The sequence below is a fragment of the Chrysemys picta genome, chromosome 7 (genome assembly GCF_011386835.1).
Source record: "Chrysemys picta bellii isolate R12L10 chromosome 7, ASM1138683v2, whole genome shotgun sequence".
NCBI classification, from domain to species: domain Eukaryota; kingdom Metazoa; phylum Chordata; order Testudines; family Emydidae; genus Chrysemys; species Chrysemys picta.
The window spans coordinates 74,857,422-74,884,087 of record NC_088797.1 but is presented as its reverse complement, the minus strand read 5'-3'; the positions used below and the strand labels follow the sequence as shown (position 1 = coordinate 74,884,087).

The 26,666-nt window shown below is 41.0% G+C and overlaps 1 protein-coding gene across 3 annotated transcripts; it reads right to left on the bottom strand.

Annotated features, from left to right (window-relative positions):
* Positions 1–26,336, bottom strand: C7H10orf53 (chromosome 7 C10orf53 homolog). Of its 3 annotated transcripts, XM_065551801.1 has the most exons (4): positions 26,124–26,336; positions 20,832–20,951; positions 1,278–1,340; positions 1–126 (listed from the first exon to the last, which is right to left on the bottom strand). In XM_065551801.1, the coding sequence occupies exons 1-3, from the start codon at positions 26,215–26,217 to the stop codon at positions 1,300–1,302; spliced, it is 255 nt and encodes an 84-aa protein (XP_065407873.1). In that variant the 5' UTR covers positions 26,218–26,336; the 3' UTR covers positions 1–126; positions 1,278–1,299. The 3 variants fall into 3 exon arrangements, with proteins under 3 accessions (XP_065407873.1, XP_023962725.1, XP_005294072.2); XM_024106957.3 differs by lacking the exons at positions 1–126; positions 1,278–1,340 and adding an exon at positions 8,815–8,945 and having other exon boundaries at positions 26,124–26,333; XM_005294015.4 differs by lacking the exons at positions 1–126; positions 1,278–1,340 and adding an exon at positions 19,063–19,301 and having other exon boundaries at positions 26,124–26,318.
* Positions 26,337–26,666: the final 330 nt, after the last annotated feature.

The following is a 26,666-nucleotide window of genomic DNA, read 5'->3' as shown; positions in this document are numbered from 1 at the left end:
ATATTTCAGTGGCAAGAACTGGGTGCAGCTAAATAATGGTGGGACTATTTATTGTACTCTGTGTGCCATCTCAGTACAACATGAAATATTTCAGTCTTCATTTCTGTGATAGATGCACGCATGGCTCTGTATTCACAAAAGTAGAAAACAAAATTAACATAGAAATAAAAGTAGTGAATGACAGGTTTCCATTTTCATTGTGTTTCAGATTGTGGCATTATGGTTTAAAAAAAGAATCCATCCAAGAATGTAAAAAATATATAAATTCTCTTATGGCTGTTTTTTGACAGTTTCTCCTTTGGGGATTGGTATTAGCATCCCATTCATAAAAGTGCTGGCATCTCTCATTTTTTCTGCTTTCTCTGTCTGTTTTCTACCTCAGTGGAGGTCATTTCACTTTAGTAAAAGGGAAGGAATTGGGCCATTTGATAAGGTAGAAAAAAGTAAAGGAGTAGATGATTTTGAACAATCTGATTAAAAATAATTGCATGACACTGAGGTTAAAATAAAATAAAATATTTACCTAATAAAAAAAATTAGAGCAGTTAAATGAGTACATCACTCTGTGCCAATTTAAAGCAGATTTATAAACTATCAGAGCCTTCTTTTAAACAGCTGTTAGAGGTCTCTTGGGAGTACATTTTGGTACAAAAAGGTTATTTACCTAGAGAGTCTCTACTGCTTAGGCGTTTGCTGTTGGCTCCACTCACTGGACAGTAAACTTTCAAAACTCTCAGTTGAGATTCACAGTTTGCAATAAAGCATGACAATGAATAGCTAAAATCCTGCCAGTACTGCCCAAGCTCTGTTTTAGTTTAATTAATATATGATGCTGCTGCGGTGCCGGAACATGACTTCTGAATAAAAGAAGATTTGTGGACCTTGAATGAAGGCTCCTAAAAATGCGTGCTTGTGCATCAATTCCAAACTCAAGTTTCCACTGAGAGCCAGAGGGTTGACATTTCCCACTCTTTTTTAAATACATGAAATAAGCTAGATGGCTCCCTGAAAACTTTGAAACAGAAGGCTGTTAATACATGCAGTATTTTGGCTAGTATATCTGTTATGTAAAACAGAAGTGGTTAATATTTGTATAGTGCTTGGAAAGAGGTCAAGTATTATAGGCGCCATCCTGCAAATCTTGTGCATTTGAAATCCGAGTCATTATTAAGTGACATATCAAGGTGTTTCTTCACTCAATTAAGAGGGGAAAAATGCAAACCACCACAGCATAAGAATGTATCCAGTGTGTCATATTTGCCAGTGAGATCTCTCACCATGTGTATCCACAGCAGATTGCTAGGGTGAACAGCCTGTGATATGGATTTTTTGTTTCTGGTCTGTAATAAAGAAAATTAAGAGTTTGATTATTTTTAACAGTGTTAGCTGAATGAGTCCTTTCTGCTTTGCCTTCTATGTTGTCTGCATCACCAATCTGCCATAACAAAGGAAAATCACTTTCTTAGAATGATGGGACCTTTCAAACTTTGTTTGCACTCATCCTAAGGCAATGGGAGGTAACATCTATGACTGGAAAAGAAATGGCAGAGCCTGTTGATTGATTATCTATTTTAAAAACAACAAACTCCCAAAACACAGAAAAACCCCACCCCTCTAAAAATCTTTATTTTAGGGTGTGTGATTTTTTCAAGAACTATCCAGAGAAGAGACTATGCAAAACCCAACAACTTTTATCTTTCTTTCTTTGAAACTAATGATATCCAAGTGTCATTCAGTAAGCTAAAAGTCCCTGATTTTTCCAACTTGTTACTGGCACATTTGACTAGAATGTAGTCAAATAGCAAACCTAGTGTGAGACTATGTATGCACATGAAATCCTGAAGGTATCCTAAATCCTATATATACACATTAATCCTGAAAAGAGGACACAAACCATTTTGGTAGCAGGTCTGTTCAAATAGCTAGAATGTTGTATCTATGGCGGTCCCAGGATATTAGAGAGACAAGGTGGGTGAGATATCTTTTATTGGACCAATTTCTGCTGATGAGAGACAAACTTTTGAGCTTACACAGAGCTCTTTAAAAGATATTACCTTATCCACCTTGTCTCTGAAATAACTGGAGGAAGAAAAGACTTCCTTTAGACATCTGCTGTAAACTTTATTTACTTGAGAGATATTGCAAACATGGTGATAATCTTCACTAGAACAACACCATGCTTTCGCATTACACACACAGCTGGGTGATGCATTTAGCTCGGGTGAGGGAGAAGCAGAAGTTAACTGAATTTGTGTCAATTCACTGAATTGTTTGATTTCAGAGGGACCCAAAAAAGTCTAAACATTTTGTTTTGGCATTTTTGAAACATTTCAATGTTTCAGCTTAAAATGACTTCTATAAATCTTACTTCAATTTTATTTTTTAAAGGTACAAATATCCAAAACATTTCATTTGACCTGTAGTTCAAATCACTGCACCCCCCTGGAGCTTAATTGATTTCATCACTCAGGTTTTATGTATCGCTTTTTTCACCTGCATGCTGTGTGGCCATGCAGAAGACATCTCTGTGTTTGTTTTCCCATCTGTAAAATAGTGCTACCTACCTCGTGAGTGTGCTGAAGTTCCTTTTGTAGAGTGTTTTGAGAAAAAAATTTGCACTTCCATAAAACCTATTAAAACTCCACTATCCCCAGTGGCACCTGTGTTGGAGGAGGCTAAGAATGACCGGTCTTCCCTGGCCCTTGAAGTGGTCCCTACGGGACATGAGGCATGGCAGCAGGTCAGGCAAGGGAAGATTGCACTGTTGATTTCTGGGCTGCCTATTTTCTGTAGGCAAAAGGTTTCAGATCTTGGACTCCTGATCCAGCACTTTTCACAAACACCAATTTCATTCCAAAACCAGAAAAACATGTAGACTAGTATCAGGGGGTAGCCATGTTAGTCTGTATCCACACAAACAACGAGGAGTCCGGTGGCACCTTAAAGACTATCGGATTTATTTGGGCATAAGCTTTCGTGGGTAAAAACCCCCACTTCTTCAGATGCATCACGTAGACTAATGAAATCGCTGCAGCGGAGTCTGGTGCCTTGTGTACGTTGTTTCCCGTTCTGCCACTTCTTTAGGTGTAGTAGTAGCAAAGGCCAATTCAGGAGAGAAATTACATGTGTCTTACAATGCCTTAAATCTCACTGCCTGAAATCCTAGAGATCTCTACCCACTTTAATCAAAGGTCTTAAGTGTTATTTTATCCGCCCTCAGTCATTTTGTATTTCAGCACGTAGGGTGTTGCATTGCACCAGGAATTTTGGTTTGATGGAGCCCATGGATTATATAAGGCTGATTCTCTGGCTAAGAAACAGGGTAAAATTAAAGATCAAGGACACAGACTCGGTTAACTTTCCTTAGTCTTCAGAAAAAAATAAGAGCGGAAATCCCTTGCAGACTGAAATACAAAATGAACATATTTGTCTGCAATGAGCAAAGAGCGGTTTTTTTTCACATACTGACACTTGACATTAGTTTCCCGTTTGTTATTTTAACCTTTTTGATTTTAAACACTTCCTGACACTTAGTTCAGATGAAGCTTTAAATCTTGTCATTCCATTATTTTAAAATGTGGTTTATTACCTAAAAGAGAGGATGAAAAAAAATGTGGGGGGGGGAGAGGGATTTATACAGGAAAGGAAAATGTGTTTGGGTTAGTTGCTTTGCATTGAAAATGTTTTGCAGAATTTCTCAAAAGCTGTTTAATTATTGATAAAGTGCATCGGTCAATTGCTTTCTGAGCTATTTAAAAGTGATGTAGTCATTAAAGGTAAATTAAGATCTTGTCTCTCTGGTGGTGGGTTGGGGAGACGGGACCAGTTTTAATAATCATTGAAGATACCTTCTCAAATAAAACAGAAACAGAATTTCTATTGCAGGGATCCTGTTAGTTCCGCACCCTATTAGGTGGCCCATAAATATGTTGAGTCCCTTTACCCATGTTCAGGAGTAGGAGAAATTTGTGTTCCACTAACTTTGCTCCTAGCAGATTAGCATTCTCTTTCTCCACAGAAAAAGGGCACTTTCTAGACTCCTGCAAATGTAGGAATAACTAGCAGAACCTATAGGAATTGCTGTCTTTCCTCTCAACCTTTGAACCTACCCATCTGTGACGGAAGCAATCGAAATCTATTTTCAAATGTCTGATTTGTGCAACACCTGCCAGATTAAAGAGTTTTAACTTTGTTTTCTTTGCTTTGTGAATTAAGTAAATCAGTTGTTTAAAAGGGGGAAAACCCGAAATCCCATCACCTGCAAACATATGCTCACACCCCAGCAGGTCACCAGTAGTGTTTAGACCCTCATCTCCACAGTGTAAGCCTCTTTCACTCAATCTACTGGGGTGGGGATCAGCCACTACTGGGGATGTGACACATTTTTTGCCAGGCTGTTATACAACTATTTGCTAAACTGTGATAGACTGAAGAACAGTATTCCTGGGTTCTGTTCCTGGCCCTGAGGGAAGTGTGGGCTAGTGGTTAGAACAATTATAAGCACATACATTTGGCACACGCTGTCTGAGAGGCACTGTGGATGAAACTTGGATGTGCCATAGTAGAGACCTGAGTTCTGCCAGAAGTAAGCTTGTGCAACCTCTTAACTTATTTGTAAAATGGGAAGAATGCAGCTTGCCTCCCTCCTAAGGTAGAGATATGAGGACATTCTCAGTAGCCTAGCTTGTGAAGTGCATCAAAACTAAACAGTAGTCAGTATGAAAGAGGTGAATTAAAAACCTTTGGGTCCTGGACCAGTGCACCCTCCCCCTAGGCTATAGGATAGCCTATAGGGAAGATTTTAAATTTACTTGTGTCCACAGAACATCACCTGACAGTGGTGCTGCACAACAGGGAGAATAAACATCCAAAATGCAACATCTGTGACACCTGAAAGGTAGGTTAGCTCCATGAGTAGTAGACAGCAATCTTCTGTCATTGCAGATGGTTGAGCCAGTCTGAAAGCTGAACTCCAAATGGGTATATGCCCTCATGTACCTGCTTCATGCATCTTCTGCTTACAGAGACTGAGTCATGTAACTTATCTTCGTGGGCCCCGCCCCCCATGGCGTGGTGCCCTGGGCAGTTGCCCTGCTTGCCTCCCCCTAACACCAGCCTTACACTTGCAACCCCTCACCCCAAACCCATCCCACAACCCCCAGATTCAGAAACACTGATCTAGATGAGTTGATGTATCCCTGGAAGTCCTTGTGTACCCCCAGGGGTACACATAGTCCTGGTTGAGAACCACTGTTCTAGAATATGAGGCAGAGCAAAATTTTCAGGATATGTTTTTCTGTTTTAATTGGTAAATGTTAGGTGTAAAATTGCTTTGTCTTTGTAATGGAGTTACCCCTAACTGCTAGCCCACCTCCATGCATCTTGTTCTGGGAATGTAGCACTTGCTGCATCAGGTACCATCTTGCCACTCCAGGTACCCCCTTGCTGCTCATTACTTGCTCTGCAGTAGTCTTTCTTCTGGTAATGTGGCCTGCTGGTCAGGTCACCATTTAGTCCACCTCTTCCAGGGTTACAGTCCAGCAGGACAACTGTCCAAATACTGTTTCCAGACAATGTTTAACCGCAGCTCAGGGTTCTATGCCACTCTACCAGTGACTGCCAGTGGAATCTAGGCCCACCTGGCATACTGGGTTCCAGCCCAGGGACCCCATAATTAGAAATCCAGGCCCCTCTTCTTGTTTCCCTGTGCTCCTTCCTACCAAGCCTCACTATTGTCTCTTGCCTGGTTCTGGGTTTACCATGGGCACCTACTCTACTCCCTGTGGCTACTTCACCCACTTCTAGCTTCTTTTGCCAGACTCCTTATTTTAGGACAGGTTCTCAGGACTTACTCTCCCCCGGACTTCCCCTTGTTACTGCCCCCCAGGGAGCAACAACAGACTTTCCCCTGCACCCCTGTTCTGCTCTCAGCTTCCTGTCTTTGCAGTGCTGTTCCAGCCCTTCCCCAGCTGGGCTTCACTCTCAATTAACCCTGGGCCTTCCCTCTCTCAGATGATGCCAAGTGACCTAACTGGCCTCTCGGACAGGGGCCCTATTTCAGATTTGGGGGGAGGGGCAACTTTAACCGTGATTCCAAGGACTACTTAGGCACCTGAAAACTCTAGGTTTTTTTTTTCTTTTTTTTCCAGATAACTTAGAAATTATCTGATAGAAGCACTGTACCTAATTCCTATATATAAAAAAAGAGGATTTAATAAATATTAGACCCACTCAGCTCCTAATACTAACATGTTCTCACATCTTGTGTCAAATCACTTAAGTAACACTGGCTAGGTTTAAAATGTTAATGTATATTTGTTACTAACTCTTGAATACAACAATTGAAACAACTGTAGAAAAATCTAGATTACTTTCTATCACTTTTTTGCAGTTCACCAAGCGTGGAATAGATCATTTAACTTTGGAAACATCCTACTAGGGCAAGGCCCCATGAGTTTATACTGCACCTGCCTCGGGCTCTAGAGGTGTCACCTCACTACAAATAATAAACTAGAAACTGACTTTAAACAGGAGTGAAACTGACACTTTCAAGTCACTTTCACAGTATTGCCAATCCCAAATGTTCAAAAATCATGTATCAGGCTCACCAAAAATCACGAGATTGGCTTTAAAATCATGAAATTATGTAAAAAATAATCCCAAAGCTGGTATTTTATTTGCCTTCTGCCTTTGAGCCTTTAGGGTGCATGGGGGTCAAATTTTGAACCTTTCTCCACAGCCACGAGGACTAGAAACTTCATTTTTCTTTAAGAACAAAGGCTGACATCATCACATATCCACTTGGCTCCAGGAACTGGGGCTTTAAGGAAAACAATAATTATCATGAGACCCATGACAAAATCATGAGAGTTGGCAACACTGCTTTTACTTCTGTTAGCAACACTGCTAGTTACTTTCCAGAAGGGTCTTAAACACAACACTACAGTGATTGAGTTGCAGTCCTCACAGGAGACTATTTTAAACCAAACACCAAGAAAATTCTGTATTTTAAAGTTGAGGAAAAAAAACCTGAGACTTCTGAGGTATATCAGGGCCACTGCAGGCAGGAAAGGAAAATAAAGAGGCACAAGAGCTCTGGGCAGCTCTTCCTTTAGAAAGAAAATTGGAGGGTAAAATCTTCTAGTCCTTAATCAACTAAAAACGTCTATTGCCACTCACAGATATAAACATCACAGTGAACATGTGATAACATGTGTGGTCAATAACTATACACGTCATAGTTAAATATCTGAGCCATCTTATCCAGAGTTACACATCTTATTATATGCATTGGTTCAGAGACTGGATTTTCTGGCATATTCTGAACAGTGCTGAGCACACAGATGGTGCCCAGTGAATAATGCAAATCATGACAATAATTGTCAACTTTATGGACTCTGTGGATTCAGTTTCTTTTCTTTGTTCTAGAATTGGCCTGAATACAGCTGAAACCCTAAGAATTTGAGGCATAAACACATCTGATACTTATATGACACTTTCTCATTCCTTCCTTTTCTCAAACTTGGAACAAAAAATGACCGAACAAAATGGTTTTCAGTTAAAATGTAAAATTGCACCGCAGCCATTGTTCTACAACCCAGCATGGGACAGAACCTGCCATCCATTGGGAGTTAGATGATCCCCTCTCAACTGACGCTCATTCTCCATCATTCCTAACCTCTGTGCTGCTTTTCATGCTGTCAACCATGACATCCATCTTGGGACCTTTTGCTGGAATCTCAGAGAACTGGGTGCCTTGGTTTTGCTCCCATCTAACAGAGTCCTCTTTTGCAGCATGCACCAGAGAGAGAGGCTGGTCTGCTGGATAGGGAGCTAGCCCTGAAAGACTTGGGTTCTACTCCCCTCAGGGACTTCCTGTCTGACCCCAGGCCAGTGCTTTAAGGACAAAATTTCAAAGGTTTTTAGGCACCCAAAGATATCTAGTAGGGTTTACAAAGCGCCAAACCTTCTAAGTGCATTTGAAAATTTCACTAGGTGCCTAAATACCTTTGAAAATCTGGCCTTTAATCTGTGTGTGCCTCAGTGCCCCATCTGTACAATGGGGATAATAGCGTTGCTCTACCTCACCGAGGAGAAATCTGTGTGTGAGGTGCAGCCTCAGATACTATGGTGAGGGAGCCACATAGGTAGTGTGGGAACTTCTCTGTACACTGCTAGCTCTTCCCTGGGTTTGACACCTTCTTTTCACCTATGCCCCCAAATGTCCCCCTTTTCTGAATGTAACCTAGGCTCAGTGCTTTGCTGTATTTTTTCTGAGACCCCTATGTTCTCTCTAAAACAACCCCTCCTCCCTCTCCCCCCTACAGAGGGATTCCTCTTTTAGAGGCTATATCCTTAATTTATATCCTTAATTTAATCACCAGCCCTTTATCTTAATCACCCTGCATCTGTAAACCAAATACTGACTTCCTGTCCCAGGGGCACCTCTCCTCTGCAGAACTTACATTTCATACTAATGCTGTGCTATAGTTAAGAGCTCCACCTGGAAGCTTGCACACCTCCTGTATGAAACTTCTGCCCTCCCCAGCCTCCCCCCCCCCCAATTGGTGCCCTGGCTCTTGGGCCCTCGTTAACCTTATCAGGGTTGCTGTGGCATGCACACCCCAGCACAATCTTTTCTGATATTCACAGGAAGGTGATACATGTGGGCAACTAAAGTTGATTGGGTAGCTGTAAAGTTTTAAGTAAATTTGTAATAGTTTCCTAAATTTAATCTTCATTTCACTCCTCCTGAGTACTCTCATTCTTTCAACTGAATTATTTTGTGAGTGAATAGAGAGAAAACATTAAAAGATCATTAAAGCCCAGTTAATATTACGAGGCACAATATACACACTCCAAATGTTACTGCGTACATAGATTTGGAAGTAAGGGCCATGCACCATCCCTGGCTCCATCTTCAGTAAGTTACATTATAATTGGACCTGTGAATTATATACAGGAATGAAATATGTATTAACTGGAAAAGCTTCACTTCGTAAAACATTAAGGTTGTACAGTCAAAATAAAAAAGAGAGTGTAAATAGTAAAATTCCTACAGCAATTTGTATCCTGGACTGGGATCCTCCTTTGTGGGGTTTGAAGGACAAGATTGTTTGAGTCTAGAGTTATAACCTATAACTCCCATGTACTTATTTTTAAATGTCTCCTCCTGGTTATTGAAATCAAAAATAGCAACATGCTGATAGCAAAGCCTTTCATCCTGCTGCGGAGGCAAGGAAATGTTCTTTATCTTCAACCTCTCTCCATAATGAAGACTTAGTCTCCATAGGTCTGCTCTTTCCAGAGACCCACACCAAAAGACCAAGCTTTTTTTTTTTTTTTTAGGAACTGCCCATTTATCCCAAGTAGTAGGTGTATTTAGGTAGAGTAATTCTTCTAGTTCCAGTCCAGACATGCCTCTCTGTAAACAGGAAGTGACAAGACACCCGCCTCCAGTGGAAAGGCAAACTACACCCCAACAAAGGCCTAGTTTTCCTCAGGTTTAGCAGAGCAACTGGACTTTGTTTGAGGTAAGCACAGGGCTTTTACGTTCCATGTTGCCAATAAGTTGGGAGATATTCCTGATTTAGCACCCACGTCCTATATATGTTATCGTATATGATACACAGTTAACTAAACACCAGGAATAGTAGCAATATTAAATGCAATACTATATGTATGCAATGTGGCTAAGTTACCATTTCTGTAGGAACCTCAACTTTTTCATTTTGTAACTCTCTGCATTTTAAGCCTGCATCCTCACCAGTGCATTAAGTTGTTGTGTGTTTTAGCGCAAGGTAAGGATTTATCATAGATACTATGTGCAATACCCACACCATTTACTTCCACATTGCTCATCTCCACAAGCAACCCACCGCAATACACAGGAGATTGTGGACATCTGAACTCCACAAAGTCCTTATTAAGCCCCCCTTCAACACAACATAAGAAGTTCTTCATCTTGTATACAAGTTGTGATAACTATGCATGGGGAAAGAATGGTAGTCTAGGGCCTATTTCTGTTGATTATATAGTGTCAATAGATAAATATTGATCACTCATCTATAACTTGAGGATTCTGAATGGTCAGATACAAACTCTTATACCATAGGATTTGGAAGATTATATTGTATGTCACTGCAAAGGTAATTTCCACTGTATTTGCAATTATGTCTCTGATACTTTACCTATGGTAAGTCATTTCACTATCTTCATTCACAGTTAAGTATATGTATAATTTTATTGTAGATCAGCCAGATCTTTACAAGGAAACTTGATTAATAACCCAGTTATTTTTAACATTAATTTCCAGTCTATATTATGCTTATTCCTCAGATGAGTAGCTTCACTTCTGTTGATACTATTATTCAGAAGGATGAAATAAAATAACATGTTTTCTTGAAACAATATAATGAATACAACTGGATAAAATGGTGGTACATAACCCCCAACGAATGGAAAGAAATGTTTAACAAACTGTTCCCAATAGGCATTTTAGAGATGCAATATTTGTTACTATACATTAATTAAGGCTTTACAGCAGTGATTGAATAATTTAAAAAAAGGGAGGGGCAAACAAGGTTGATCCCTTTTGGATTTTTGTGCAGTTAAACCTTCCTGTGTCGGTGGTTCTTGGTGCTAAAATAATGTAACTTTCATTCAGTCCTCTTTTAATTAAACAATATTTACAATGTTCAGTCTGTGGTGTTGCACTGTGAACAGTTGACAGTTGCTCTTGAGTTTTATGGCACAGATGCTGGCATCAGATCAGCAATTTGGCATCTGGACTGAAGCAGAATAGCTTTTCAAAGCATGAAATATCTTATTAATATGGCTGAGTTGCATATGACTCCTGGGATATTCTCTGATTCTAACAATCAATTGTAAAGCAGTCTTTGTGTGAGTTTGTCTGTTTTTTTCAGTGCAATATATCTGACAAATACACATATGTGAAATACAAAAATGGTGTAAGACTATTTCCTTATTTTCCACCTTAAGGTACCAAAAGAGTCATAAATATTTTGCAGCTTTACTAATCAAGTAGCCTTTCACAGGAATTTTTGCATGACATATACTGTTAAATTACTCTGAGAAAATGTATTGTATTGTCAAAATCTCAAATTATTGTTGACACAGTTCTAATTCTGGTTTGAGATAATTCAGAGCTGAAGCTATGTGTTGCCTTCTGATGCTTTTAAATCAGATTCTTTTTTCTCTGATAATAGTGTACTGACTAATCAAATAGAGGAAGTGGCATTTTAACACTGTTCCAGTGGTTTCAAACAGTAGCTAGACAGATTCCTATGCAGTGTTTGGGTAACTAATTTCTCTTACAATGTGAATACTGCTATTTGAAAAATATCTTTGCTCATTTCTATCAATTCTTATTTAACAATAACCCAGAATCTTTACACTACAATATACTGAGATTTTATAATGGCAAGAGATTTCTTTTGTTATACATGGGTCAAATTCTGAAGCTCTTGCTCAGGCAAAACTTCCACTGGCTTCAGTGAAAGATCTACCTAAGTATGGATATCAGGATATGGTCCCATATAAATAAAACTGCTCCTGCAGAGATTGTCATCAAATTCTTTGGATATTTCCCCTTCTCTTGGGTGCCACTATTGTGATCTTCATTTGTACGAGAAAAAAAGAGATGCAAATTCCAGACTGGGGGTGGTTATTTTTAGGTCTTCTTTCAAAGACCATGAAATTCCCTTATTAGACATACTAATACAATACTATTTGTTATAGTGGACCCACTACTAGAAAGTTCATGAGCTCAATAAATATATTTATGCAGAGAACTGTAGTAATTTTATGGTATCTGTCTTTGTTATGAAACCCAAGAGAGAGCAAACTGAGTTTCTCTGGTATGTTCTATGCCCTATCATTAATCAGTAAGCACATGACCAACCTTACAAATTCATGATACTTCAAACTGTACTTCAAATTTCCTTGCTAGTAACATGCATATGTATATATAACATTGTATATGTTTAGTGCCTCTGCGCATACATGTATGTATGACTGAGAAATAGTTCCTTATCTTTAACATACTGTGCAAGGTAACAAAGTTAAACATTTTTTCATTCAGTTGGCAGGTTAGTAAAGCAGCTCACCATTTCTTGCATGAGCCTATTTGGAGTAATTAGCTATCTTGAATCATATATTCCTTGCCAGAACAGAAAAATCTGACTTCTATATTGTGTTAAGTTATTTTCCAGTAAAAAAAAAAAAGATATAATTTGATAGGGAATGCTCTCCAAGATTCTAAATATAGCATCTCAGAATAACCCTAAACCATTATTAGCAATTACAGAGATACTTCAAATATATTAGTTAAAGCACAAAAATCTTACATTTGTTCATTGGTTAAAAGCTGTGAAACTAAATTGTACTTTTCTATTTAAACATTCCCTTGCAGTATTTGCACCCAGATTATTGCAGTACTGTAGTATGTGTTTTTACAGCACTTTTGATCAGAGAATCTCAAAACACTTCACAAACATTAAAGAATTAAGCCTCACAACAGCCCTATGATGTAGGTGAGGATTATCTCCATTTCAGATGGGGCAGGGGGAAAGAGAGAGAGGTTTAGTGCATGAGAAACAAAAGAATAAAACTGACATTCAGCCTTTTCTAGTTTCACTGCCTAGATAAGTGCAGCACAAAAAATAAATATTAAATCAACATACATGGTGAAAAGTAAATGAGACTTCTTACTATTTTGGATTTTAATAATGTTAGGTGCTGTTAGTAACAGATAACAGACCATTTAAAAATACAACATCCTGACAAGTGTCCCTATAAGAACATGAGAATGGCTATAGTGGATCAGACCAATGGTCCATCTATCCCAGTATCTTGTCTTCCGACAGTGGTCAATGCTTCAGAGGGAATGAACAGAATAGGCAATCATCAAGTGATCCATCCTTTCTTCCACTCCCAGCTTCTGGCAAACAGAGGCAGCATGTTTAAGCATCCCTGCCCATCCTGGCTAATACCCATTGATGGACCTCTTATTGATTAAACAGTATTCCCAGATCTGTGCTAGCATCAGCCTTTTATTTTTATTCTTCCAAGTAAATAATTGACTGTGGCACCTATGGGAAATGAGTGATTATCATGGGGGATACTATAACTTTAATGTATAAAATAAGCAGAAGAGGCTTGTGAGCAAACAAGATATATTCTGTTTATCCATGTGGGGAGATATTTACTGCTTTACACAAGGCCTATGCGTCGCGTAAATCTCAATGAAATGGTGCACATGCCTTTTGCTAGTCCTCTCCATGTCATTGAATTCCATTAAATTACACTCTTTTACCAGTGGTTATTCTTGCCATGGCTGTGATAGAGTCCTGAGAATTCACAGCCTGAAAAAAATGAAGTGAAATAACAATAATGATACACCTCTACCTCGATATAACGCTGTCCTCGGGAGCCAAAAAATCTTACCGTGTTATAAGTGAAACCGTGTTATATCGAACTTGCTTTGATCCGCCGGAGTGCTGCTTTACCGCATTATATCCGAATTCATGTTATATCGGGTCGCGTTATATCGGGGTAGAAGTGTACTTAGCTCTTATATAGCACTTTCCATCAGTAGACCTCAAAGCACTTTACAAAGGACAGCTGTGACATTATCCCTGTTTTACAGACTGTGAAACTGAGGCACAGGGAGGTGACATGACCTGCCCAAAGTCTCACAGCAAGTTAGTTGCAGAGCCAGGAATAGAATCCAAGTCTCCTGCACACCAGACCAGTGCTTTATCCATTTGGCTACTCTTCCTGCAGAGCGTCGCTCTCTTTTTCATCCTGTCATATATGCAATAAAACTGCTCATGGCAGTTCTTAGATCTTGCAAAGAAAATGTGTTGTATCAAGGCATGGTTCATGCAGCCACTGGAAATAATAGCCAGGACTTTGACCTAACAGTGCAAATGTGTGATGCTAGATTACACTTTTTAAAATGGGAGCTCAGGTGCACATTCTATGTAATGCTTTATAGATAAAAACATCACACACCCATCAGAGACTGAAAAGACTCAGATTATTTGCTCTCCTAGTGTCCATTCTGCAAAAGGAATGGCATGGGTACCACAGAACCATAGCCCTATTGTGATCTATGCTTGCTGCAGTTGTTTTAATCCTTTATTTACCAAATGTTAAGAACTTATGAAATGTCTTTAAGTTCTTTCAGAACTACAAATATGTGAAAACCGACAGTTTGGTTGTTCCCTCCTTTCCACTTGTTAAAAAATGACTGGAAAATAGTCAGATTTTTGGAAGCATGGGTAAAGTATAAAGAAAATCATGCAATACAGCATAATCATCTTATACAAGATTATTACTCTAATAGGCAAACTATTTTAGTTATATTGTGTTATTCTGCCATTAGTACCACTTGACTGCCAACTGTGCAACAGAGGGGCTGCAATCAACAAGGATCTTTGTGTGTTTTCCATTGTAAATAGTATTGAGGACAGAAGGGAGAAAGGCACCTAATGGCAATTTCTTCAGTGATTAAGAATACTTGAGATCCATTTCAGTGATCAGAAATGTGTCTTAATGAGACAATTAGTCAAGACATAAAGGCCGCATAGCAATTTAGTTTGGGCTCCTACTGGTACAATTTAGTGTTCCTTATGATTTGACTTTCACAATAGATGGTATGGAAGTCACTGTAGAGAGAATCTACAAGTAAGATTTCCTTGTTCAGTCATCCCCATATGGCTCTAACCATAGGACATGCTAAACATGAAGATTTGAAATTACAGTAGTCACTTTAAAACTTTTTTAAACATTAAATCTCTTGGCTGGATATCCTATTGCACTGGATTTTAGCAATCTAAAGACACCATGGCAACTAATTGCCACTAACATTTGGGTGGAGGGGTTGAAATCCTCAAAGTAGTACTTTAAATTTGTATTTTAAACATTATTTTTTCCTTTTGTAACAATAAAACAGTAGAGGAGACACCACACATGCTGGGGCAGAATTAAGCAAATCGGGCCTAAGATCTGACTAATAAGTTCTAACAAGGCTGCCTAAGGGTTCAATGGATTTAGTTTTTGTCTTACTCGTTCTGATAGTAGTGAATCTTTTCTTGGTTTGAGGTGCTGCAGAACAGTGATGATATTACTCTAACCTAGTGGTTCTCAACCTATTTACCATTGTGGGCCACATATACGGCCTGGAATGTGTTATATGGGCCACCTCCAATACTACCTGTATGGCCCTGAAGATGTCACATGGGTCACAGCTCTGTGGTTGAGAACCACTGCTCTAACCCAAAGGAAGATTTACCTCTATCTGAATTCAAAATTCAGACTCTTATCCCACATTCTTTCCAGACCCAAAACTCTATCCTGGCAAAAGCAGACTCAGCTTCTATTAATGTCAATGAGAGCAGTGGCTGCTAATAGCAGAGATGAATTTGGCCACATGGCATCAATGGGAGATTTGGGTAGGGTGACCAGAAAGCAAATGTGAAAAATCGGGACGGGGGTGGGGGGTAATAGGAGCCTATATAAGAAAAAGACCCCAAAATTGGGACTCTCCCTATAAAATCGGGACATCTGCTCACCCTAGATTTGGGTGTGCAAAGAATGCAGAATGAGACCCTCAGCAGGTTATTGGTGAGGCCACCCACTATGAGTTTTTATCTAAAAAATGTAGCTCCTGACCAACTGTTTAATTAATAACTTTGGGGTTCCTATAGATTCTTAACAGTGAGTATCTTCTGAAATCATTCACATCTGCATGTTCCTGAAGGATCACAGTATCGATCAGAGGCATTCTATTCAACTTTGAATTTAGTACAATATTTTGAATGATTTAATACATTCATTCAAATATGAGAGGTTCTTTGTAAGAAATTAAAAAGAAGTCATGTCCTTGTGTATTGTATAAACGAGGGGTGGGCAAACTTTTTGGCTCGAGAGCCACATCTGGGTGGGGAAATTGCATGCAGGGCCATGAATGTAGGGCTGGTGCAGGGGGTTCGGGTGCGGGAGAGAGTGCAGGGTGTGGGAGGGGGTGCGGTGTGCAGGAAGGGGATCAGGGTGCAGCACAGAGCTCAGGACAGGGGGTGGGGGCAGGAGGGGTTCAGAGTACAGGCTCTGGCCCGGTGCTGCTTACCTGGAACAGCTCCGGGGTGGCAGCGGCCCACACTGGGGCCAGGGCAGGCTCCCTACCTGCCTGCCTGCCCTGGCCCTGTACCGCTCCTGGAAGTAGCTGGCACCACGTCCCTGCAGCCCCTGGGGGGAGGAGGGGCAGAGGGCACCGCGTGCTGCCCTCGCCTGTGGGTACCTCCCCCGAAGCTCCAATTGGCTGTGGTTCCCCGTTCCTGGCCAATGGGAGCTGCTGGGGGCAGTGCTTGCAGGCGAGGGCAACACGTGGAGCCCTCTGCCCCGGCTCCTACCCGCTTCCGGGAGTGGTGTGGGGCCTGCAGCGCCATAGGGGTGGCAATCCAAAGCCCTGATGGACCATAGTTTGCCCACCCCTGGTATAAACTAAAAACTTTTAAATTTGTTTAGAAATAGGGCTCACTCCTTCAAGCTCTCTGCATATCTCTTCCATTGACTTCAGTTGGCATTCCAGATACAGAGAACTTAACGGGCCCCTAGTCTTCCATTCCTGGATATAAAATGTTCCCAATATTAAGATTAATTAATTTTGGCTTAAATCATTAATTTAGATCGATCAATCTAAGAGGTGCAACACAGAACTTGCTGCCCAGAGGGGGAGGGTTCAAGTAGTTTTAAGCCTCCACTGAGCTCTCCTGATTCTGCGTTGTTCCAGGGGCTGGAATGGTCTCTGGCATAACTTAATACAGCTCTTGAGGGCTGGCTATGAGCAGCTGTGCTATCTAGAATCCCTGCAGTGCTATGTGCTGCTGCTTCACGCTGACACATCCCTATGCTGGGGCTTGAAAACAGTCCTCTGAAGACAATCTGTGGCTGTCTTCCTCAGTTCCTGTGCTGGGGGAATTATCTGGGGTTTTTAGAGCCCTTTATGCTGCTCTGGTCCCTTTACTCAACATATACAAACCAGAGTGGGTGAGAATCTCTGTCCTTGTCTTTTGTATTCAATAGGGACCATTTCTAAGTGCAGAACACACCTTTGTCATTGGTGTAAATGTTAATTTTAATACTCAGATAAAATTATATAGAGAAGGCTATTTCTACTCCCTCTTTTACTCTGAGAGTAAGTCAGGAAGCATTCTATTTGAAGAAAGCAAAAAAGTTATTATTTTGTTTCAGTCTTCTGAAGGGACAATAAAGTTCCTGCTTCACACAATTTTAGCTACTGGTATGCTTAGTTCTTCCCACTTATTGAAGATGGGTTCTTAAACGCCTCTGGCATTCTTGTCTTATTAGTAAGAGACCATAGCAGGGCATACTGATGGTATTATTCTGACAATGTTTCATTACTTTGCTTCAGATCCATGCTGCAGTAAATGCAGTTTGGTCATTTGTAATTGAAACTATCTCCCTGCAGGTTATGGTTGATAGGAGATGTTCTATGGGGTAGCGTTTGATTATCTCTTGCTCTATAACGGTGAGCTTTTGTCTTCCTGTAGACATGTTGTTAGAAATTGTGGTTGTACTACCTAAAACTACTTTAGGGTAACTACCACCGTGCTCCTTCGTTCAAATAGTGGCACTAAGGTGCAAAGATTGACCCAAGGAGTCTTCTTGTTTCACAGGAAAGAAGTGATCAGTTTCCAGTTTATCATTTTTGAAAAATGTATCCAAGACCTGAACTGAATAAGCTATTAAAAATGCCAGCAAAATGATAATTTTCAAACTACTGCATTAACCTGAGCAAAATTGTTAAAATGGACTTAAGGTTGACAGTTGCTTGCAGTATTGTTGTAGCCATGTTGGTCCCAACATATTAGAGAGACAAGATGGGTGAAGTAATGTGTTTTATTGGACCAGCCTCTGATGGTGAAATAGACTAATTTTTAAACTACACAGAGCTCTTCTTCACATCTGGGAAAGCTACTCAGGGTGTCACAGCTAAATACAAGGTGGAATAGATTTTTGAGCATAAGTAGTCAACACATTTTAAGGCCACTTCACCTTTGGACATAAGTTGGTCCAATAAAAAATATTACTTCACTTACTTTGTCTCCCTTAAGGTTGACAGTATGTATTAATAACTTAAGGATAAAAAAACCCTGGAGTTAGAGCATTAGAGAGCCAGCAAATTCAGAATTAAAATTTTAAGAAGCACAAACATTTTAAAAGTATGCTAATAAGCAGTTAAGGTTACCCAAACAACATTAACCCTGACCTCATGATAATAACATTCTCTCATCTTTCTTCCCTTAGGATGTTTGCTAAATACTCCAGCTTTTGTCTAATTACAGAAAAGGGCAACAAAAATGATTGAGTATGGAAAAGCTTCCATATGAGGAGAGAGTAAAAAGACTGGGACTGTTCAGCTTGGAAAAAAGACGACTAAGGGGGGATATAATAGAGGTCTATAAAATGGTGTGGAGAAAGTGAATAAGGAAGTATTATATACTCCTCCACATAACACAAGATCCAGGGATCACCCAAATAAATTAATAAGCATCAGATTTTAAACAAACCAAAGGAAGTACTACTTCACAAAGGAGGCTAGAATCAGCACAACTTCTGTATGAGTGAGTATGGGATCCTAGTTTTGTGGTCACTGATAAAACTAACTATTTAGTATGGACTCTGATTTTTCTTAGGAGAGCATTATGGCTCAGAGATATTATCATTTAGGTGTCTTAACCACATTTCCATACTGTCAAATGTTTTTGTTTCTTTTAAAATTAACCTTAACTCTTAACTGATGGTCTTAACTTGAAAAGCTTCTCCCTAGATTTTCTTCATGGCAGAAATAGTTACACACAGTGATGATGTAATGTGTTGAAAGAAAAGGTGACTTAAACCTAAACTCTAGAATACCAATGTTGTAATTTAAAAGAATTTATTAAAACCATATAGAAACTACATATGAATCTGTAATATATTTAAGATTAAATGAATATATAGTTGATTCTGTAAGAAGGTAATACATTCTTGTTTATTTGACATGACCATATTTTATTAAATTATGCAGAGAAATACTAAGAGATGTGAAAATGTACAGAACGACCTTTATCCTGGCATTTCTGATGCCATTGTAATATAATCCCTTGGCCTACAGTAAACCAGTGTGAGAGAACATGTGTCTGCTAATCAGTAGGCATTTAGCACGGCTGTTCTGGCTTCTTCACATAGTGGATCCAATTTGCCATCACCTCCTAAAGGAGAAAGATAACACTTACAAAGGATATGCAGAGTAAATAAATTTTCATCTCATGCTCCTCCTCCTTGTCATAGCATTCATATATTTCTTTAAGTTCTCCCATTCAAGTACTGGAACCCAACTCAACCCTGCCTCTTGTGTGATATCTGACAGGATTCCCAAAAAGGCGGTTAAATCTTCAGACCACCATAAATCCTGATGTCATGGAATTATGGTAGTATCTGGGTTTTCCCGGGATCCCTACACAAGTAACAACCAGGACAGATCTTGGTGAACTGAATAATCTGATGACACTGGACTCAGTACTTGGAGTGAAGAACTTCAAAGAATACAGATATGTTGCAGGCAATGGATGTACACTGCTGATGATTCAGTAGATGGATAGCCCTCCTCTCCATAAGCCAGTATTTAATCAGTGCACCAGCATGGAATTAAGTGTTGTTGGCAGTGACATCGTTCAGATAAAAAAACTGAAATTCTTGCCACATGTAATCGATAGTGATTCTATGACATTTTTGAACAGATAGAGGTTAATTTGAGCTGGCTGGAAAATGGAAATTCCTCATGGCAAAAAAATTCATGCTTTTGGGGGAAAAAAGTCCCAAATTGAGGTGAAAAGTCAGACTCCCAGGAAGGCTTTGCCAATTTCACTTTCTCCCTGCAGGCTGAAAGTGAAATTGGCAAGAACCTTCCAGGTGAGCAACCAGGGAGGTGTCATTTTGACAAAACTGGATGGGGAAAATTTAAATTTTGCAAAAAGGGCAGTTTCTGTTAGAAAATCATGTGCTGAAAACTCCCAATCAGTTCTAATATTAATTAGTGTTCTGGCCAAACTCCAGTATAGGTTATTAGATGCAGGTATACTAAATTCCACGTGCAGTTTCAGTTGAGACACGCTTCACCTTTTGTCCTAACCTGCTGTGCCCCACACCAAATGCGGCTTTACTCTGAAATGACCCTGTTATATATCATCTTACCTACCTCACATAACTGTGAGGATAAATTAACTATGTATCATACTTATATGGCCCTATTACTGTTGACTCTGAGAGCCTCACAATCTTTAATGCAGAGAGACAAGGTGGGTGAAGTAATATCTTTTATTGGACCATCTTCTGTTGATGAGAGAAACAAGCCTTGAGCTAACACACAGCTCTTCTTCAGGTCTTTAATGAAGTTCTTCTTCATAATACCCTTGTGAGATAGGAAAGTACTATTTCCTAATTTCATAGACGGAGAACTAACATACAGAGAGACTAAGTGACTTACCTAAGGTCAAACAGCAAGCCTGTGATGGAGCAGAGATATTCTTCTGGGTCGTCAAGCTCCAAGCTACTGCCCTAGCCACTGAGCCATCCTTTTTCTTACTGTGCACTTTAAGATGCCTCATGTATAAGGCATTTTAGAACGTCTAAGTATTAATGTTAAAATTGTCAGAAATTTTACTATGCCTTAGGAAGTGCTACTATTTCAAAACTAAATAGCTTTTAAAGAGGAGATACAGTGAAGAAACTCCTATACTTACCAAAGTCCAGGTCATTAATGTTGCACTGGAAAACAGTCTCTCCATTCACTATGAGTTCTACATTATTCCAATCTGGTATCTTTTCTAGAATAAGTTGGTGACCCTCCGCTTGCAACACAGCTACAAAAAGAGCAGAAAAAGAGCATTTGCTTGGTTTTCCATGAACTTTTAGTATTTCTAAATTCTGGAATTCATGAGAGCAAGTATCTGATAATAAGACACAGTGCAGGCAAGCACTGTGCAAGATTACCCACAAAATTCTACCTATTCTAATTTGTAGCTTCACTATTATTACAGTAATGGGCCTGCTTTGATTGAAAAACTCCACTCTTTCTCTATTATAGTCTTGCATTAAAAGAAAGGCAAGAAGCTCACTATGCACTTAAATATGCTATTAATTGGCATAACAGCCATGAGGAACACACTTAATTTGTAGGTAATTTCAAAAGAAATCTCCAATAAAACGTTAAGACAGTGCTATTGTGCAACTGGAGCAGCAGGCAATCAACCTTTAACTGTACTGTTGACTGGCGCACACATTCATCTTGTTTCTGAAAGAGTGCTTAGAGAATTATTTCTGAATATAATTTAATATTTTGGAGATTTTCTAAAGTAGTTGGAGAATCTGACCAAACATGTCCTCTGTATGTTTTTCCAAAACTCGATTTGAGATCCATTCTGAACAGACTGATCCATGTTGGCCACCTGCTTTCACAAAGTAGGAGGGAACTAGTTTGTTGCAGCACATTGTACAGTGCTGACTTAAATTCAGCAAAACTGAGGAAATAGGAGGACTGATTATTAATATAGTTCTAGCAATTCATAATTAATGTATTGTTCTGGGTTGGACCTTCATATGCTTTGTAAATGACATCTTACGCTATGTGCGTGTGTGTTTTTGGTAGTCTAAGCAAAATCCTGTAGCAGTGTACCATTAATTACTTATCAGTAGAAAACGAAAAGAGTTTGAGCTAATATTAAGATTAAGACTAATGCAAAACAGTCCTTTTCAGCTCAGTGTTCCAGTCAATGTTTCTTTCAGAAAAATAGAGAGAAGTATCAATTTTTTGCATCTAATTACTATTACAGTTGTTATGACTTTTAAGTATTGGCATGTGTCCACTTCATTGTTTAATCAGTTTAGCATAACTAGAGCCAACTGTGAAAAATATGATTACAGAATTTTAATGTAACTTCTTGTGAAATTACAGAAAGTGGCTCAGCAAGGAGTCCACTTAATAAGGTAGTGCTCCTTGAGTTTCCAGCAGTCTGACAGTTTGGGAGAGGCTTCATTAGATACTTTTGAATGCTTTCTGGAGAGTTTTAATGGTCATCTGTGATAATTAGCTCTATAAAGTTCATATTTACAAAATATAAACTACTTGCAGCAGGTGGTATTGCACTTCTGTACCGTCCACTCCACCATTTATCTAATGTCCTCTAAATTAATTTCTGAAAGGCATGGAGCTCAATGAGGGACATACTCAAACAATTTCATTAGTTTAGGATCTGATTCTGCAAAATCCTTACCCATGTGTGTTTCTTACACGTTCCACTGATTTCAGTGGACATCTTTACATTATTAAACACAACATACACAAGTAAGAGTTTGCTGAATCAGACCCTTAATGTTCATTTTTTCTTTTGTTTAAATAAAGATATTGCAATAGAATAAATAGCTATACAATTTATTATACGACAACTTATTTTAGGTGCATTTCCAGGTGTGGATAGGCAGAGGGTTTTTTTGTGTATAAGCTATTGTAAATAGAAATAACAATACTCAATATTCGTGTACATCAGAGAAGAGTTTTGCAGCCATATTAATATAAATCATTTTAATTACAATTCTTCTCTTGTTTGGGACACTGAAATGAATATATTTTCCCACAGCTAAACATAACTCTTCTAGCCATAGACAACTCTACTCTACTTCTCTCAGCACTGCACTAAAGGGTTAAAAGCTTCTTTTGCTACCTTTATACTATTTACATCTCAAGCATAATATACTGAGCACCTCCAGCTCAGTTCCCAATTCAGAGGTCTCAGCTATGTACTGAGGGTGAAATCCTGGCTCCACTAAAATAAATGGGAGTTTTGCCATTGATTACAGTGGAGCCAGAATTTCACCTTTAGCCTCAAGGTATCCTTCTGTCTACTTTCTATTAGTTGTTGTGAGTTGTCAGTGATCTGTTAAAAGGAAGACTAAATAAGATTACTTTGCTGGTTTCCAAGTATTTTATTTTACAGCTATCTTATCATGAATCTATGTAAACTATGAAAATACATAGAATTTAAGTTTATTTCACGCTTAGCAAAGCTTATGTTTTTAATGGATTTTTGTGTAACTGGAAAACTATAAGAATAAAAACCATGGAAATAGGGTTACCATTCGTCCAGATTTACCCGGACATGTCCTCCTTTTTGTGCTAAAAATAGCGTCCGGGGGGAATTTGTAAATAACTCAAAATGTCCGGGATTTCCCCCCTCCCCTGGCAGAGCAGAGCGAGCGGCTGGGAGGGCTGCAGGAAAGTCACGGGCTGGACTCCGGAGCAGCTGTAGAGGAGCTCCGCCCTGCATTCTGAGCCGGCAGCTCTCCCCTGCAGCCCGGCTCCGGCAGCACTGTGCAGGGCCAGGGACCGGGTTTTGTTGTGCTGGGGAGCGCAGCCACATGTCCGGCTCGCACAGAGCCCAACACCCTGTTCTGAGCAGCAGGGTAAGGGGGCCAGGGGGCAGGAGAAGGGGCAGGGAGGTTCTGGAGGGGGCAGTCAAGAAACGGGGGGGGGCCGGGAGTTCAGGGGGGGGCTTTTTGGGGGGAGTGGAGAAAGTTTTGGGCAGTCAGGGTACAGGTAGGGGGTAGGGTCCTGGGGGGCAGTTGGGGGGGGGTCTTAGGAGGGGGCAGTTAGGGGACAAGGAACAGGGAGTCTTAGGTAGGGGGTGGGGTTCTGGAGGGCAGTTAGGAGCAGGGGTCCCAGGAGGGGGCAGTCAGGGGACAAGGAGCGGGGGGGTGGGGGGCTGGGAGTTCTGGGGGGGAGCTGTCAGGGGGCAGGAGTGGGGAGAGGGATCGGAGTAGTCAGGGGACAGGGAGCAGAGGGGTTTAGATGGGTTGGGAGTTCTGGGGGGGGGGGCTGTCAGGGGGTGGGGAGTGGTTGGATGGGGCATGGGAGTCCCAGGGGTCTGTCTGGGGGTGGGGGTGTGGATAAGGGTTGGGGCAGTCAGGGGACAAGAGGCAGGGAGGCTTAGATAAGGAGTGGAGTCCTGGGGGGCAGTTAGGGGCAGGGGTCCCAGGAGGGGGCAGTCAGGGGACAAGGAACGGGGGAAGGGTTGGGGGTTCTGGGGGGGGCGGGAAGTGGGAGGGGGCGGGGCTAGGGCGGGGCTCCTCCCGTCCTCTTTTTTGCTTGCTGAAATATGGTAACCCTAATGGAAATAAACATAACTTACCAATTCTGCTTACTTTATGAGCTAGAAAGGATTTTAAGTAGTCATTCTTACTACGTCAGACTTAAAGATCTACTCTGTTCTCCAACACAGCGGTTCTCAACCAGGGGTACACAGAGGTCTTCCAGGGGGTAAATCAACTCATCTAGATATTTGCCTAGTTTTACAACAGGCTACATAAAAAGCACTAGCTAAGTCAGTACAAACTAAAATTTCATACAGCCAAAATGAGAAAGTAATCCATTTTTCAGTAATAGGGTGCTGTGACACTTTTTTGTATTTTTATATCTGATTTTGTAAGCAAGTAGTTTTTAACTGAGGTGAAACTTGGGGTACCCAAGACAAATCAGACTCCTGAAAGGGGTACAGTAATCAGGAAAGGATGAGAACCACTATATAACTTCCAATAATGGAAATTGCATGCCTAATTGCATTGATTTCAACAGTTACATGAGGGTTGAACTGGGTCTAATATGTGCCTTAGTTGAATTAAGGTGTTATATTTTTGAGGGCCAGTTTAAATGTCAAATACATGTATTTGGTAGATCAACTGATAAATCACTGTATAAAACAAAGGAGAGAATAATTGAAGTTATTCTTGACAGCCAGTTGACATTAATTACATAGATGTTATGAGATGTTATCTTACTGAGCCATTATTCTAACTTCCCCAAAAAACAAAATCTGATGATTGGAGTGGTAGTTTGTAACCATTTGCACTGTGTAAAGAACTGCAGGAATAAAGCAGAAAGATTTTTTTCCCCTGGCATATATAGAAACAGACTATCCTCAGTGTTTACAAGCAGTGAACTGAAAATGTAAATGCTGCTGCTGTATTTTATTAATAGGGATGAAAGGAATATTCACTCTAAATTTGATTTATATATGTATACTTGTAATTTTCAGGTGTTTGTATTCAAGTGAGTGACCAAATAACTATAATGGCCATCACTGCTTTCAAGTTTAGTGGAGGTGAGATGTGGAAGGTGTGTATTTAAAACTGAGGAATAGTTACTGAAGGATGATCAACTTAAGAGTCACACTTCTATGTGAACACTGTTTATCTAGTGTTATATAGAACATGTAAGTTAACTATAACCGAAAACTTAGACAAATATTTTTCAGGGTTTTCAAACTTCTCTTGTATGTTGACAGTCCCTTGTGGATAGACATCTCGGCCCCAATCCTGCTAGCACTTGTACAACTTAGGTAACATAGTTACAGCCCTGACAAAGCATTTTTTAAAGAAACAGGAAGAGCTGATGTAAAACCCCAGAAACTGACCCGGGGCCTCAGATCCACCTAGTACATGAACCTAGTCCAACTTCTTTTTAACTAACTGGATTTCCAGTTGCCTTCCAGCAGGGGATTTCATTTCCTCCTCTCGCCCCGCTGGAAACGTTTTGCTGCAGCTGCTTGTCCTGTGTCCTTATCCCATTTCCTCGGGGCAGCGCGGCTGGTGCCCGTACACGGGATAGATAAGGGAGAGCAGCTGCAAAGATCTGAACCTAACTCGGGACCGAGCACTTCAGGGGTGTGCGGAGAAGCGGCTGACGTGACGGGGAGGCCCCGCAGAGGTTTAAATAGGCGCCTAGGGCTGGCACTGCCCCGCTGGCGGCGGGGATCTCCCGCCACCTTTGTAACCGAGGTTAACACCTAAAGCAGGCTCCGTGTGAAAGCTGCTGCGCGAGGCGTGGGCAGGGGCGGGTCGCGGACCCCTCGGCTCCCCCTCCCCACACTGGTGCAGGAGCGCGGAGGAGCGGGGGGAAGTAAGAGCTGACCACCCCCATCAGTCCCGCTAAGTGCCTGGGCCGGACTTGGGTCCCTGCCTGGCCGGGGGAGCCGCCCACGCACCTTGCAGGCCCTGCAGGCGGAAGGGCCTGTGCTCCAACACCCCGCAGCTCCGGTAGGGGCCGAACCGGAGCGTCACCAGCGCGCGCGGGGGCATGGCGAGCGCAGAGCCCCGGCCCCGCGACAGCCGCCGCGCCGGGCGGTTGCTAAGGCAGGGAACTGCGGGTCACGTGAGTGGGGCCGCCCTGCTGGGTGGGGCGCCCGGGCTCCAGTCTCCCCAGCGGCGGCGTGTGGAGACGGGCGGGGACCGTAACCTGCCTCACCGAGGCCGGGCACTGGCTGCAGCCCAGTTTCTGGCATAGGGCAAGGGCTGGCTGGGCGTCGGGCTCGGGCTGCAGGTGACAGCGTGGCTGGCAGTGGCACGGTCTGCGCGCGGGTCCCACGCAATCCCACACAGCCTGGCAGGTTCTGTGCGTCGCACACAGTTACACACAGCCTGCCACAGTCTGTGTGTCACTCAAGTGCAAGCTGAAACCAGCACAGAGCCTGGCACTGTTTGTGGGACACTCCCCCCCAGGTTCACAGTTGTCAATTTTCACATGGTAA